This window comes from Lepus europaeus, chromosome 5 (assembly GCF_033115175.1).
Source record: "Lepus europaeus isolate LE1 chromosome 5, mLepTim1.pri, whole genome shotgun sequence".
Taxonomy (NCBI): Eukaryota; Metazoa; Chordata; class Mammalia; order Lagomorpha; family Leporidae; genus Lepus; species Lepus europaeus.
The window spans coordinates 93937740-93954469 of NC_084831.1; the positions used below are offsets into that span (position 1 = coordinate 93937740).

The 16730-nt window shown below is 39.5% G+C and overlaps 1 protein-coding gene across 1 annotated transcript in view; it reads left to right on the top strand.

Moving 5' to 3' along the window:
* AGL (amylo-alpha-1, 6-glucosidase, 4-alpha-glucanotransferase) overlaps positions 1 to 16730 on the top strand; it is an 86231-nt gene that overhangs the window by 11637 nt on the left and 57864 nt on the right. Inside the window, exons 3-11 of the mRNA XM_062191810.1 lie at positions 1457 to 1667; positions 2212 to 2378; positions 4288 to 4491; positions 9026 to 9207; positions 9363 to 9474; positions 12903 to 13026; positions 13366 to 13468; positions 13571 to 13668; positions 14912 to 15051. Coding sequence (XP_062047794.1) covers positions 1457 to 1667; positions 2212 to 2378; positions 4288 to 4491; positions 9026 to 9207; positions 9363 to 9474; positions 12903 to 13026; positions 13366 to 13468; positions 13571 to 13668; positions 14912 to 15051 — 1341 coding nt within the window. The remainder of the gene's footprint in view (positions 1 to 1456; positions 1668 to 2211; positions 2379 to 4287; positions 4492 to 9025; positions 9208 to 9362; positions 9475 to 12902; positions 13027 to 13365; positions 13469 to 13570; positions 13669 to 14911; positions 15052 to 16730) is intronic.

The following is a 16730-nucleotide window of genomic DNA, read 5'->3' on the forward strand; positions in this document are numbered from 1 at the left end:
CCATTACCATCCTATTTAAAATTTCCACCACCTCCTTGGCATCTTGCCCTCCCCTATTGTTCCTTATACTGTTGTGATTTTTCTTTTTCCCCTTAGCATTTGTCCCCTCCTGACATGTTATTTTTTTCTTACTTATTTGTTAGGTCTGTTGTTTAATGGCCACCTTCCCTCTTTAGAACCCCAAATCTGCAAGGGTAGGAAACATTGTCTGTTTTGTTACCAATTACTTAGTAGGCACCCAGTATATAATTTTTTTATTATTTTGTTGAATGTTTAATTGAGCATTATGGATATTAGTATATTTCTTTCTTCTCAGAAAAGTTCCTTAAACATTTAAGATTATACTCAGCAGAACCAAATTTTCATGCCTTCAGTTATTATTGTTCATCACTAGTTGAAAAGTTACATGTATGCTTAAAATTTACATGCCCCATATGTCTAAGTAGACTTTACTATAGTCAGTTTTTACATCTTAATAATTATAAAGGTGTAAATATTAGAGTTTTTGTATTATTATGGTAAAATACTTATAACAGTATATAAATCTCAGGTATATTTTAATAGAAATAACCTAACTTAGGCAAAAATGGGAATGTATTAGTTTTAAGGATTCTAATAAAGGCTTTGATAACTGCACTGTGAAGAGTAGGGATAGAGGCAGCAGTGTGTTGGAGGCACTGTGCTTGCTTACAAGAACTGATTGTGCACAACCCTTCCCAATTTCACATTCACTGGTAATCATGTTCATAGATTAAGATTGTCTATTGTGGGACTGTTTCCATCAAGAAGTCAGCAGGCACTACCAATCAGGACTTCCCATCACCCCAGTCATTTGTTAAAACTTGTATAAGCAAACTCCTGGATTTCAGCTGACATCAGTCAGAGGCTCAGATGCCTCCAGAACCCCTGTGAGAAGTCAGTTCTCCCTCTCTAGAAGTTAACTTCTCTCACCTAAGACTGGCTTTCTCTGTGTGGTAAGATAGTTATCCCATGGTACCCATCAAGTCTTATGTACTATCACACACTCTTAACACTGCAGAGAAATTCCCTTTCTCTGTTGCAGTTTGGAAAGTACTAGAAAAAGTCTCTGCTCAGATGCCTACCTCTGAGCATTTAAATCTGGGTTGAAATAGGGGGCAAGGGAAAGTTGAAAGGGTTGTGGTAAATAGGCTTGTATAAGAATTTGTACATCCCAACGTAGCCATGTGAATAGCAATCAGTTTCCAAGGGAAGAAGAAATTACAGAGAAGACAATTCTACAATGTTTAGTAAAATTTTAAATTTTAAATTTGGCTAAATTGGAATACAAAGCACTTCCAAAACAGCATTACGTATTACAGTTGTTTTAAATATAATTGAGAAGTAATAGTTTTTGTAATACCTTAAATAATATGCTTTTTTTAATGTGGCAATTTAAGTTCTACAGTGAGCTTATTAAAATGTGCTATTTGTTTAGGATTTGAGCTACAATTTCGATTAGGCCCAACTTTACAGGGAAAACCAGTTACTGTGTTTACAAATTATCCATTTCCTGGAGAAACATTTAATCGAGAAAAATTCCGGTCCCTGGAGTGGGAAAATCCAACAGAAAGAGAAGATGATTCTGATAAATACTGCAAACTCAATCTGCAACAATCTGGTTCATTTCAGTATTACTTCCTTCAAGGGTAAGTCATGTGTTCTCTGTGTGGAAAAAGTTACTTTATTGTACAATCTGAAGTTACCAGATTTCTAAAAAGTTACTGTATGAACCATGATAGTGAAGTTTTTACAGTGCTACAGTGCTTTCTTGAAATGAAAACAGAATATGGTTCTTCAGTTATTAGGAGGTAATGTATGACCCATTGCAGATTCAAGGAATTAAGTAAATGTCTTTTCAAAAATTCTAGTCTTTTTATGCAACTTGATTATAGTATGCTACTTATTTGGGTGCCATTGTGGTTAATAACACTTTAATATACTTACCTTTCATTAAACCAATATTATTAGATATTATGAACATTGTATTATGTAATTTTGTAGAGATAAGGAAAGGGAATCCAGTGACTTTTCCATTAATTTTTGGTACAACTTTGTAAATAATTTTATGTGCTTGGAAATCAGTCTATTTTTAAAGAGGCAATTAGCCTTTCAGTTAGAATCAGACTATTAGAAGAGAATTTTTTTTCCTGCCGTTAATAGAAAAGTTTTTTTCTTGTTTTTTTCCCCTAGAAATGAGAAAAGTGGTGGAGGTTACATAGTTGTGGATCCTATTTTACGTGTTGGTGCTGATAATCACATGTTACACTTGGACTGTGTCACTCTCCAGACATTTTTAGCCAAGTGTTTGGGACCCTTTGATGAATGGGAAAGCAGACTTAGAGTTGCAAAAGAATCAGGTAATGTAAGCTTTTTTTCTTTTTCCTTGCCTTAAAAAAATGTAATTCTGTGATACAGGTGTTAAAGGCTTCACTTATACTCTTAATTTGTTCTTAACATATTTAATAATAACAACTATATGAAATTTTTTATATTTGACCATTCACCAAATTATATGGTTCAACTTAACAAGGAAGGAACTCGACAATAAAATGAGATCATTTCAGTCTTGACTCTTTTTTTTTTGACAGGCAGAGTGGACAGTGAGAGAGAGAGACAGAGAGAAAGGTTTTCCTTTTGCCGTTGGTTCACCCTCCAATGGCCGCCGCGGTTGGCGCGCTGCGGCCGGCGCACCACGCTAATCCGATGGCAGGAGCCAGGGGCTTATCCTGGTCTCCCATGGGATGCAGGACCCAAGCACTTGGGCCATCCTCCACTGCACTCCCTGGCCACAGCAGAGAGCTGGCCTGGAAGAGGGGCAACCGGGACAGAATCCGGTGCCCTGACCGGGACTAGAACCCGGTGTGCCGGCGCCGCAAGGCAGAGGATTAGCCTAGTGAGCCGCGGCGCCGGCCTCAGTCTTGACTCTTATAAAACTAGTAGTAAGCTACTAAATGTTTAGAAAAGTTGTGTTGTTATATATAATTTAAAAAACCTTAATTAACCCATCCATATGAAAGGCATGTGCTGCCAGACATACCAACAATAACATAAACTTAAATTGTCTTTTAATTAAAGAGTAATATTAACTTTTCCTTTTTCATACTTTCCTCCCTCTATCCCTTTCTGTCTCCTTTTCTCCTTTCTTTTCTACCTCTTTTATTTCTCCTTTTGCAAGGCAGGGCAACAGAGAGAGAGGAAGAGACAGAGATCTTCCACCCACTTTCACTCTCCAAATGGCTGCAATTGCCAGGTCTGGGCCAGGATGAAGCCAGGAGCCAGGAATTTCATCTGCATCTTCCATATGGGTGGCAGAGGCTTAAGCACTTGGGCTCTCTCCCACTGCCTTTCCAGGCACCACAGTAGCAGGAAGCTAGATAGGAAGCAGAGCAGCTGGTGTTCCAATATGGGATGCCAGTGTTGCAAGCGATGGCTTAACCTGCTGTGCCACAACAAACCGGACACAAACCTACTTTCAAGTTGAATATAGTATGACTCAAGGAATAAGAAGCTCATTGATATAACTAAGACAGAATAGAAGTACTTTGGAGCATTAAAAGTAAGAGAAAGAGTGGCAGGCAATTAACCTAGCAGTTAAGATGCCAGTTGGGATGCCCATATCTCATATCAGAGTACTCTGGTTCAATACCTGGCTCTGGCTCTTGATTCCTGTTTCCTTGTGCAGACCTTGCGAGGTAGCTGTAATAGCTGAAATGATTGGGTTCCTGCCATACATGTGAGAGACCTGGGATGAGTTGCCTGCCCCCAACTTTGGCTCTGTGCTGCTCTGGCTATTGCAGGCATTTGTGCAGTGAACCAGCAGGTGGGAGCACTTGCTCACTGTCCTTCACTCCTCCCCTTTTTTCACTCTCCCCACCCCGCCATGGGTGTGTGTGTGTCTGCCTCTCAAATAAATTAATTTTTAATATAGAATAAAGATATGCTGATATACTTGTGGAGGATATATTTTTGTATATATTAATATATCCATTCAACTCCTAATAATAACTAGACACCATGTATGGTTTTTTTTTCTGAATACATTCTCTCATTTCCATCTTGTATCTGAGGACACTGGTATCCTGGAAGACTTAAGTGGACTTTCTTAATGCCTTTTATGCTACAGCCAAGGTTTGACTCTGAGTCTTTTCCAGAAGTATGATTGCCTTGCTATTTATGATTAAGAAAGTTTAAATTTATATTTTGCTTAGCTCTAGATTGATGATATCTGTTCTTTCTTATAATAGTCTTTGTTTTCTCATGTTGCAGGTTACAACATGATCCATTTTACCCCACTGCAGACTCTTGGACTGTCTAGGTCGTGCTACTCCCTTGCTGACCAATTAGAATTAAATCCCGACTTCTCAAGGCCTCATAAAAAATACACGTGGAGTGATGTGGGACAGTTAGTGGAAAAACTGAAAAGGGAATGGAATGTTCTTTGCATTACAGATGTTGTCTACAATCATACCGGTATGAGCTTCATTAGTTATGATGAGAATATTATATTCTGGTTATATTATTCCTTGATATTCCTTGACATTTTATAGGACATATATTTTTAAAACACAAATGAGGTGCCCTTCAATATAAAAAATGATTTTATATGAAATAATTTTTCTTTTAAAGAAATTAGTGTTAGTTGAGGATATGGGCAGTATGTAAGTACTTTGCATGTGGGGCTTTCAAAAACAGGAGCTCAGTGATCATAGAATGGGCATAATTAATCACTATTTCAACTTAGAGTATTACTACTTTCCAGACTAACAAAAGAATCCTCTAAAGCAGGAGCTGTGGTACTGTAGCCTCTATGAAAAAAAGTAAGCATTTCTGGTATTCAGAGAGAAAATTATTGGTAAACTCTCAGAAATTACTCTGAAAATTATATTGTGTTAAAAAGGATTATTAGAGTAAAGTTGGCCTGTTTTGGTTCTGAAATTTCCTTTGCAATACACAGTTCTATAAAATATATCCAATTTCCCAACTGGTGACCTGTTAGGAGATGATCCCTCCTCACCTGTTAGAGCAGCTGGCCTGGCCTGATGAAGCTACAGCTTCTGACAGAGAGCTACAGGCCTGAGAAAGAACTTGGCAGTTTAAGCCTATGTTCTTTACAAATAACTTTTATGTGTTCCATGATATAGAAAATTCTTGATACCACTGATGTGCATATAAAGAGGATGAATTCTGGGTGGTGCAGAGATTTTTAGAAGAAATCTATGCTGTTTAATAAAGCAGTTTTTCAGTTTACTCTGGGAATTATGGAGATATTTCAAAGCTTATAGATCTGGTCCATCAATACAGATAATATTCTCCAGTAATAATGGCAATAATCAGATTGATTATAAAGAAAGTAAAAGAAATCTGGTATATGTGCATGCACCTAGAAACCAGGCTCAAGTCCTTGGGTCCCTAACACCCACTTGGGAGACCTGGCTTTGGGATGCGGGCAAGAGTCTGTGGCATCTGAACCACGACCTGCTCCATTGCCCACACAGCCAAGTGCTCTACTCCTGGCAAGTGTGGCCAAGATGGAGACTCCCTCTGCCCCCCTCTCCCAGTCCAGGATTATAGGTTCCCTCTGGGAGGGGCAACCAGCATGTAAGTTTTCCATTCCCTGCAGCGCCATGGCACAGAAGCTTTGCTCCAGGTAAGCAGGCAGAGAAGTATCACAGCTTCTTTCCTTCACCAACTCACAGCTGTAGTGGACATCCTGCCCTATGTTGGCAGGCCCAATCAAATTCAAGCAAGTCTTTGTTCAAATGCCATTGACTCTTGCTATTCTTATCTTGAATAAATATTTCTCTGTATATTCCAGGCAATTTCCAGAGATATTAAACTGTTGTTCTTTATAATTATCACAAGTTAAATTGTTTTGCTGTGAAAAGTTACTGAGTACTGTGCCACTCTAGTTCATGTTTACTTTTTAATTTTGTGTGTTAAAACATAGTTTGGGACCAGCGCCATGGCTTAACAGGCTAATCCTCTGCCTTGCGGCGCCGGCACACCGGGTTCTAGTCCCGGTAGGGGCGCCGGATTCTATCCCAGTTGCCCCTCTTCCAGGCCAGCTCTCTGCTACGGCCTGGGAGTGCAGTGGAGGATGGCCCAAGTGCTTGGGCCCTGCACCCCAAGGGAGACCAGGAGAAGCACCTGGCTCCTGGCTTCGGATCGGCGCAGTGCGCCAGCTGCAGCGGCCATTGGAGGGTGAACCAACGGCAAAAAGGAAGACCTTTCTCTCTGTCTCTCTCACTATCCACTCTGCCTGTCAAAAACAAAAAACAACAACAAAAAAAAAATACATAGTTTGGAGTTTAACTCCTCTTTCATATAGAATTAGAAAAAACACTTTTACTACATAATGTTTAGATTTTTTTTAAAGATTTTATTTATTTGAGAGTTAGAGTTACAGACAGAGAGGGAGAGACAGACAGAAAAGCGTTCCATCTGCAGGTTTTACTCCCCAGAAGGCCACAATGGCTGGAGCTGGACTGATCTGAAGCCTGGAGTCAGAGCTTCTCCTAGGTCTCCCATGCAGGTGCAGGGACCCAAGTGCTTGGGGCAACCTCTACTGCTTTGCCAGGCCATAGCAGAGAGGTAGATTGGAAGAGGAGCAGCCAGGACACAAACCAGTATCCAAATGGGATGCCAGTGCCGCAGGTGGAGGCTTAGCCTACTGTGCCACAGCACCAGCATCTGTTTAGAATTCTTTAATTTTACACTTGATTTTCTTTCAAAATATTAAGAAAAGGAAGAATTTCAGGATTTTATCTTTAAAAATTTAAGATAACCTTATTATTATTCTGGTTTTTTTAAAAATAAACTAATTTTTATTGGAAAGGCAAAGAAACAAAGAGACACAGAGTTCTTCCATCAGGTGGTTCATTCCCCAAATGCCTGCAACAGCCAGAGCTGGACCAGGCTGAAAACCAGGAGCCTGGAACTCAATTTGGATCTCCGATAAGGATGGCAGAGACTCAAGTCCTTGAATCATCATCTATTCCTTCCCAGGATGGGCATCACTAGGAAGTTAGATGAGAAACAGAGTAGCCAAAACTCAAACCAGGCACTCCAGTATAGAATGTGGGCATCCCAAATATTAACTTAAACCTTAGTACCAAACACCCAGTATTTATTCTTAGTACGTGAAAATCCTAATTGGATGTAGTCATTGCTGCACTCTGTCTCTTCAGCAAACATCTTAATTTTCAGTGAATATGATGATGAATGTAGGGAAACTATCTAGATGCAAATTTGGAGATTTATCAATTTAACTTTTATTAACAGTATCTCTGCCCCTTGTGTATCCTGTCTTCATCCAAACATTTTATTATGAGTATAAATAAATGATTTACCAAATACATGAACAAAACTAAGAATAATGATGATTCTAAAACTCTCAAAAGGTGAGCAACTGAGTAAATGAGGCATGAGTACATTCATCTCAGCAGCAGGCAGATTGTAAATTGTAGATTCTGAAGAGAGACTTGCCCACATTAATTTCTGGCTGTAGAACTTCAACTGAGTTGCTTATCTCTCTGTGCCTCAGTTAAAGGAACAAAACAGTATGCCTTATATTGGGTGGCAGAAAATGAGAAATAATGAATTGGTGCAGGACCAGCACTGTGGCACAGTGAGTTAAAGCCACTGCTTGAGTCATTGGCATCCCATATCAGAGCACCAGTTCGAGTCCTGGGTGCTCCACTTTGGATCCAGGACCCTGCTAGTGAGCCTGACAATGCAGCAGATGATGGTCTAGTATTTGGCCTCTGCCACTCACATGGGAGATGCAGGGGGAATTCAAGGCTCCTGGCTTCAGCCTGGCACAGACCTAAGTGTTGCAACCATTCAGGGAGTAGACCAGCAAATGGAAAATCTCTATGTGTGTCTGTCTCTTTCCCACTCTCTCTGTCACTCTGTCTTTCCAATAAACAAATACAGAATTTTTTTTTAAGTAAATTCATGCCTTTAACTGCTTACAACAATTTGTGATATGAAGTAGATATTCAATAATTATTACTACTTTTATTTCCTGCACAACAGGGGCATTAATACATTTTAAAGATTAAATTGTGGACCTGCGCCACGGCTCAACAGGCTAATCCTCCGCCTTGCGGCGCCGGCACACCGGGTTCTAGTCTCGGTCGGGGCGCCAGATTCTGTCCCGGTTGCCCCTCTTCCAGGCCAGCTCTCTGCTATGGCCCAGGAAGGCAGTGGAGGATAGCCCAAGTGCTTGGGCCCTGCACCCACATGGGAGACCAGAAGAAGCACCTGGCTCCTGCCTTCGGATCAGCACGGTGCGCCAGCTGCGGCGGCCATTGGAGGGTGAACCAACAGCAAAGGAAGACCTTTCTCTCTGTCTCTCTCTCTCACTGTCCACTCTGCCTGTCAAAAAAAAAAATTTAATTGTGTATAAATTATATTTATTTAAAAAATTAAAGCAGGGGCAGGCATGCCTATCTCATATTGGAGTGCCTAGGATAGTCCTGGCTCTATTTCGTATCCCAGCTTCCTTGTAATACACACCCTAGGAAGCAGAGGTGATGGCTCATGTCCTTGGGTCCCCACCATCCATTTGGGAGATCTGGGTTGTGTCTGGGCTCCTGGCTTCGGCCTGGCCCTGCTGCAGCCATTGCAGACATTTGGATGGTGAGCCAGTGAATGGAGGATCTCTATGTTTTTGTGCCCTTCAAATAAAATGAAAATCAAATCTTTTAAATAAACCGGGACTTCAACGGTGCTCAGATGGGATGCGAGCACTGCAATCGGAGACTTAACCTACTACCCCACAGTGGTGGCCCCAACAAATCTTTTAAAAAATAAAAGTATGGTGAAGTGAATTATAGGATACCATAACCAAGGAAAATTTTTTTCATATGACTGAGTCATTATAAAATACTTATGTCCCGTATAGCAGGAAATGAGTAATTGATATCTTATTTTACCTTTAAACAAAATAGATATTGACAAATTCAATTATGAGATATTCTTTTGCTTTCCTTTTTTAAAGCTGCTAATAGTAAATGGATTCAGGAACATCCAGAATGTGCATATAATCTTGTGAACTCACCACACTTAAAACCTGCCTGGGTCTTAGACAGAGCACTGTGGCATTTCTCCTGTGACGTTGCAGAAGGAAAATACAAAAACAAAGGAGTACCTGCTTTGATTGAGAATGATCATCATATGAATGTAAGTATGTATGAAGAAGTACCACACAAAAACAGAATAACAAAATTTCTAAAGTACAAATTAAATACACTGTTGAAAATTATTTAGACTCTATTAATATATAAACAATATTTGGTGAAAATTTATACTTTTTTTTAACCATTGACCTTTTTCAGTGCATTCGAAAAGTAATTTGGGAGGATATTTTTCCAAAGCTTCATCTCTGGGAATTTTTCCAAGTAGATGTTTACAAAGCAGTTGAGCAATTTAGAGGACTTCTAACAAAAGGTAATGGGCAAATGCTAGACTGTCCCTGTGAATTTTAAGAAAGGTAATACTACTCTTAAAGGGGTAACTTTTCTTTTCTCTTGATTAACATTGTTATTAGATGTTATTATAAATGTCATATTTAATGTTATAAAACTATGATTTTGGAAGCTGAGGAGTGAGTGACATCTAAAAGATATGTCATAATAGTACATAACATTTTTTTTTCCTTTTGGGACAGTATCTTATAATTGGTTTGTTAAAATTCTCAGAATATGGAATTTAGTGTATCTTTGTTAAAACTGAATGGAAGGTAGGTAGACCAGTATACTTCACCTGTGAAAGACTGAGAGATGTGCTAGTCTGCAGTCTACAGCAGGAATCTTAGCTGACATAGAGGGGCTTCCAGGCTGATGATGCACACCATTTAGGAGGCCTCTGAACCATTAGTGATTGTGAAGCTATGTATTAGTGAGTTTCAAGAGGTAAAGAAATGTTCAGTTAGGCTGGCGCCGTGGCTTAACAGGCTAATCCTCCGCCTTGCGGCGCTGGCACACCAGGTTCTAGTCCCAGTTGGGGCGCCGGATTCTATCCCGGTTGCCCCTCTTCCAGGCCAGCTCTCTGCTATGGCCCGGGAAGGCAGTGGAGGATAGCCCAAGTGCTTGGGCCCTGCACCCCAAGGGAGACCAGGAGAAGCTCCTGGCTTCGGATCAGCGTGATGCGCCGGCCGCAGCAGCCATTGGAGGGTGAACCAACGGCAAAAGGAAGACCTTTCTCTCTGTCTCTCTCTCTCACTGTCCACTCTGCCTGTCAAAAAAAAAAAAAAAAAAAAAAACTTCAGTTAAGGACATAACTAATCAAAAAGTTAATAAAAGAGCCTCCAACAAAAGATAGGAGAAACCACACAAAAACATGAAATTAGGTTTCTAGGAAATAATTTAAAAGAGTTCTAAAAAGTGTATCTGCAGGGGCTGGCTTTGTGGCACAGCAGTTAAGCTGCTGCCTGGGATACCAGCGTCCCATATTGGAGTGCTGGTTCGAATCCAGACTACTCTGCTTCCCATCTTGCTTCCTACGAATGTACTTGGGAAAGCAGTGAAAGATGGCCCAAGTGCTTAAGCCCCTGCCTTCCACCTAGGAGACCAGGAAGGAGTTCCTGGCTCCTGACTTCAGCCCGGCAGATGGGCATTTGGGAAGTAAACCAGCAGATGAAGGATTCTCTCCTCTCTCTCTCTTCATCTTTCTCTGTCATTTTGCCTTTCAAATAAATTTTTAAAATAATCCTTAAAAAATGTATCTGCAGTTAGTGTAGGATAATCTATGAATGAGGATTTGGGGGAGCTCTTAACATAATGACTTACCTTTTTCATCCAGAAACCAGAATGAGAATAGGCCTCAGAAATGACACCCTTAAAGTAGAAGTCAGTATGATCTAAGATTCAGGAAGCTCAGTCAGATTCAGGTATCAACTTTACAGTTGTGTACCACAGTTTTTGATGCTGGCCTTCTTCATATTTCACTTTATCAAAGGACCTCTATTTTCCTTTCCCTCTAAAATTTATGAGCTATATTACTTATATGGAATGATACATGCTCATTATAAAGAAAAAAAGACAAATCATTAAAAATTATAATACAATGTGACTTTCATTCTCCCAAAATTCCCTTTTTGGGGAGAACTAACCATTTATGCTTCCTTTAAGACTCTCTTTTGAAAGAAATTTAAATTTTAAGTGTAGCTTTTTTTATATAATTACCTCTATCTAAATTATATACATAATTTTTTACATATATAACATATATATATATAGTCTCAAATAAGACTAGGGCAAATGCTAACAGCTAATTCTTTTAGTTGACAGTATGTGTTTACTATGGTTCTATTTCTTTTTTTTTTTTTAAGATTTATTTTATTTGAAAGGTAGTTAGAGAGGGAAAGACAGAGATTTTCCATTTGCTGGTTCACACTTCAAATGGCCACAATGGCAGGAGCTCAGCTGATCTGAAGCCAGGAGTTTCTTTTTTTTTTTTGTCAGGCAAAGTTAGACAGTGAGAGAGAGACAGAGAAAGGTCTTCCTTCCGTTGGTTCACCCCCCAAATGGCCGCCACTGCTGGCGCACTGGGCCAATCTGAAGCCAGGAGCCAGGAGGAGCAACCGGGACAGAACCGGCGCCCGACCAGGACTAGAACCCAGAGTGCCGGCGCCACAGGCAGAGGATTAGTCTAGTGAGCCACAGCGCTGGCTGCCAGGAGCTTCTTCTTGGTCTCCCACATGTGTGCAGGGGCCCAAGGACTTGGTGCATCGGCAGGGAACTGAATCGAAAGTGGAGCAGCAAGGACATGAACCGGCACCCACATGGGATGCCAGTGCTGCTTCAGGCAGTGGCCTTACCCGCTATATCACAGCACAGGACCTTATTTTTTTAAATCTACAGTGACAATACATTATGTTTTAAAGTACTTGAGTTTAGCTAGCTGTTTCAATAGATCATTTCTGGTTTTTTTATTGTTCATTAATTCATTCAATGCATACAAAGGGTCTTCAAAATGTTAGTGGAAATTATGTATTATGAAAAAAACTATGCATTGATTTCCAAAATTTTTGCACTAAAATAAATTTATCTTTTACTTTAATTTTCCCTGGACATTTTGAAGTACCTTCGTATTTATTGAACCACCTGCTGTGCACTGGACATTTTCCTAGGTGTGGAGACTAAGGGGTGAATATGGACCTACTAGAACTTTCATTTTACAAGCAGCAGTGCAAACAATATATTCTTGTACATATTATGTTTGCTTATATTACTAAATATAGGGTAAATTGTTAGAAATAAAATTACCAGGTCAATGGGTATACAAATTTCAAATATGATATTGCCAAGTAGCTTTTTCTAAGTTATACCAACCTACATTACCACAAACAATATCCTCACCAACATTAGGTGCCATTAATCTTCATATTCTTTGTCAATGAGGCAAAACATACTTTATTTTAATCTTTGCTTATTAATAAAGTATATTTTCACATGTTAATTAGACATATTTCTTATTTTAATTGTTAATAGTTCTTGAGTTATTTTCTACTGGATTGTTTTTCTATTGGTTTTTAAAATTTTTTCATATTGACTCATTATTATTGATGATTCCTTATTATACAGGCCTTTAGAAAAGACCTTTCATTAACATTCTGTTTTCTTCTGAATCTTATATTTTTACATTTAAATATTTAATATACCTGGAATTTGTTTTTGTGTGTTATACAAAGAGGGCATTTAACATTGTATTTCAAAAAACAATGTTGAGTTGATAATCCATCCTTTTATACTCATTTAAAGTACCACCATAATACTTCATAGTGTATGGTCATTTATAAAATAAATATACATTGTCTGTTCTCTGTGTTCATCCAGTGTGAATATTTGCGCTTAAGATATCATCTTTTCTTTCAGAAACTTGGAGGGTAATCAAGTCAGATCCAAAACAACATCTTAAGATTATCCAGGATCCTGAATACAGACGGTTTGGCTGTACCGTAGATATGAACATTGCACTAGCAACTTTCATACCACATGAGTATGTTATGTATTCTTCCTAGGAAATAAGGAATAATATTATTTATAAACTTTTATAGCAAGTATTATTTTTATTCTACATATTAAAGCCATTCATAGAAAATGAAGTAAAGTAAAGCACCATAATTCTCCTTCAACACATGACATCTTCCCACTTTCTCTGGGTGCCAAAGTCACGTTCCCCTGAATGTGTGTAAACCTTTTTACAATTTGTATACTTCTGCCAGACTTAAAATATCGTGATGATTAAGGTTTTTGTGTATCTTGTTAGGAAATTTTTAAGTGTAGATTTTTGAAAAAACAATTAAACACTAAGTTTGTAATACTCTATCTGCTCTAGCAATGGGCCAGCTGCAATTGAAGAATGCTGCAATTGGTTCCAGAAGAGAATTGAGGAATTAAATTCAGAGAAGCATCAACTCATGAACTATCATCAGGAACAGGTCTTATTTATTTTTGAATTGCTGTTTTTCTTTGAGTCTTAATAATATTTTGTTGCTGCTGCTGATGATGATAATGATGTAACATAATTTAATATTTTCCAGGCAGTTAATTGTCTTTTGGGAAATGTGTTTTATGAACGACTGGCTGGCCATGGTCCTAAATTAGGACCTGTCACTAGAAAATATCCTTTAGTTACCAGGTATTCCATTTTTGTTTTCTTCTCATTGATGATTAAAAGTTTAGACTTGTATTTAACTTTCCAGATTAACCTAAGTGTTTCCTTTACTGTATAATTTCAGTACTTTTTAAAATATTTATTTTATTTACTTTAAGGGCAAAGTTATAGAGAAAGAGAGAGGGAGAAATAGAGGTCTTCTACCCTCTGGTTCACTCCCCTGAATGACTAGGACTGGGCCAGACTGAAGCCAGGAGCCAGGAGCTTCTTCCATGTCTCCCACATGGGTGCAGAGTCCCAGAGACTTGAGCCATCTTCTGCTTCTTTCCCAGGTGCATTATCAGAGAGCTGGATCAGAAGTGGAGCAGCCGAGCCTCAAACTGGTGCCCATAAGGATACTGGCATTGCAAATGGTGGCTTAACCTGCTGCAACACAACACTGGCCTCTCAGTATATTACTTAAATTGAAATAGAAGTTTGGTTTGGAAAATAGGCTTGGTTTATAAAGGAGATTGTTTTGGCTCACAGTTCTGGAGGCTGTGAAGTCCAAGAGCATGATGCTGGCATCTGTTCCACTTCTGTTGAGGGTCTCAGGCTGTTTCAACCCCTGGGGAAAAACAGATGAGCAAGTCAGGGTGCGCAGAAGAGACAAAATAAGAGAGGCAGCCTTACTTTATAACAGTCCACTCTTGTGACAACTAATCCAATCTTTTGAGAACAAGAGCTCAGATGAGAAAGTCAATTCATTTATAAGAGCTCCACTCCCAGGACCCAAACAGCTCCTATCAGGTTCCTCCTTCCAGTTCTGCTGCATAGAGGAATTAAGGTTCCACCCTTGAATTCACACTCAAATCGTAGCACTTAGTAAAATTAAAAAAAAAAAAAAAAGATTGTTAATCAAGTTGAATGAGTATCTTGCTCCTTACTTTATACCTAACATGCAGCATGAGTTGGACAGTTTGAGTGTAGTAAAAACCTTTGCAGAATAACATTAATACCACAGTGATCTTGTAATTTTATGAGCTTTTAAAAATTACTTAAAGTATTAGCTGGTTATGGTATATTGTTAACTTTTCATTCCTTGAATGCTGCCAGATTTACTCAAAAAATCCACTAAAGATCTTTGACCTATATTGAAGTGTATTTTCTATAAATGGCACAAAACTCATTTTTTCTGTTCTTTAGGAAAGAATTTTAATATTGCTAATTCAGATTCTCTCCAAGTATTGTCTCTGTCTGGATTTAATATTCGATTTTATCTCCATAGGTACTTTACTTTTCCATTTGAGGAAATGCCTTTATCTACAGAAGAAACTATGATTCACCTCCCAAACAAAGCTTGTTTCTTCATGGCACATAATGGTTGGGTAATGGGAGATGATCCACTGCGAAACTTTGCTGAACCAGGTACATTACTTTTAATGTCTGTATAAATAGGGAAAACAGAGTTTGTGGTAAACTGAAAATATAATTTCTTTTATTGATTTTTTTTTCCTACCCCATGAGGCTAGTGGTCATTAAACTGTTTGACCCAGAGGTATCAGAGATGCATCACTTTGGGAGAGAACAGAAGGAGCTGGCAAAAAAAAGTTGGGGAGGTTTATCTCCTTTCCTCTCCTGTGCCTCCTACCTTTTACTTTCTCAAATGGATGAGCATTTATGTATCTACTTTATATATTATAGGCCTACATAAGCTTTTATTCAGGTAAAATATTGTTATGTTGCATTTTTTTAGACAAATTTTTTTTTAAGATTGTATTTATTTTATGAGGGGTTGAGTTACAGACAGCAAGAGGGAGAGACAGAGAGAAAGATCTTCCTTCCTTTGGTTCACTCCCCAAATAGCTGCAGTTCCTCAGCTGCGCCAATCCGAAGCCAGGAGCCTGGAGCTTCTTCCCGGTTTCCCACGTGTGTGTCGGGGCCCAAACACTTGGGCCATCTTCTACTGCTTTCCCAGGCCATAGCAGAGAGCTGGATTGGAAGTGGAGCAGTCGAGACTAGAACCGGCACCTATATGGGATGCTGGCGCTGCAAGTGGAGGATTAACCTACTTTACCACTGCACCAGCCCTGTATATTGCATTTTTTAAAAAAGTCTGAAACCAGGGATATTAGATTTCCATAAAAGGAAAGTATTAAGGTACTTGATTGGTAGTTAAACTAGAAAATAATTGTTTTAGATTTTCCCCTAACTCTTAGCAATCTTTTTTTTTTTTTTTTTTTGGACAGGCAGAGTTAGTGAGAGAGACAGAAAGAGAGGTCTTCCTTCTGTTGGTTCACTCCCCAGATGGCCACAACGGCCAGAACTGCACCAATCTGAAGCCAGGAGCCAGGTACTTCCTCCTGGTCTCCCATGGGGTGCAGGGCCCAAGTGCTTGGGCCATCCTCCACTGCACTCCCAGGCCACAGCAGAGAGCTGGACTGGAAGAGGAGCAACTGGGACAGAACCGGCGCCCCGACCAGGACTAGAACCTGGTGTGCCGGCGCCGCAGGCAGAGGATTAGCCTAGTGAGCCACGGCACTGGCCCAGCAACCTATTTTATATAGCTATTTTATTGCTAGGAAGAATTTTGTAAAGGTCCCATAATATATTTATTTTTAGTATCAGAACTTGGAATTCATTTTAGCAATATTATAGTTAATTAAGAAGTCTTATCTTCTGTTTAAAAAAGTGTAACTTTGGGTTTATGTATCTTCTCTTTCTTTTCTGGCCAGTTTAAATAAAAAAGCCATTTCTATGCCATGGATTTAATATAATCTATTGTCAAAAATGTAAGAAGGATACAGATGGAGCTTATAATGTTTTTGATAGAATTATAACTGTGGGCCGCCGCCGTGGCTTAACAGGCTAATCCTCCACCTTGCGGTGCCGGCACACTGGGTTCTAGTCCCAGTTGGGGCGCCGGATTCTATCCCAGTTGCCCCTCTTCCAGGCCAGCTCTCTGCTATGGCCCTGGAAGGCAGTGGAGGATGGCCCAAGTTCTTGGGCCCTGCACCCGCATGGGAGACCAGGAGAAGCACCTGGCTCCTGGCTTCGGATCAGCGCGATGCGCCGGCCACGGCAGCCATTGGAGGGTGAACCAACGG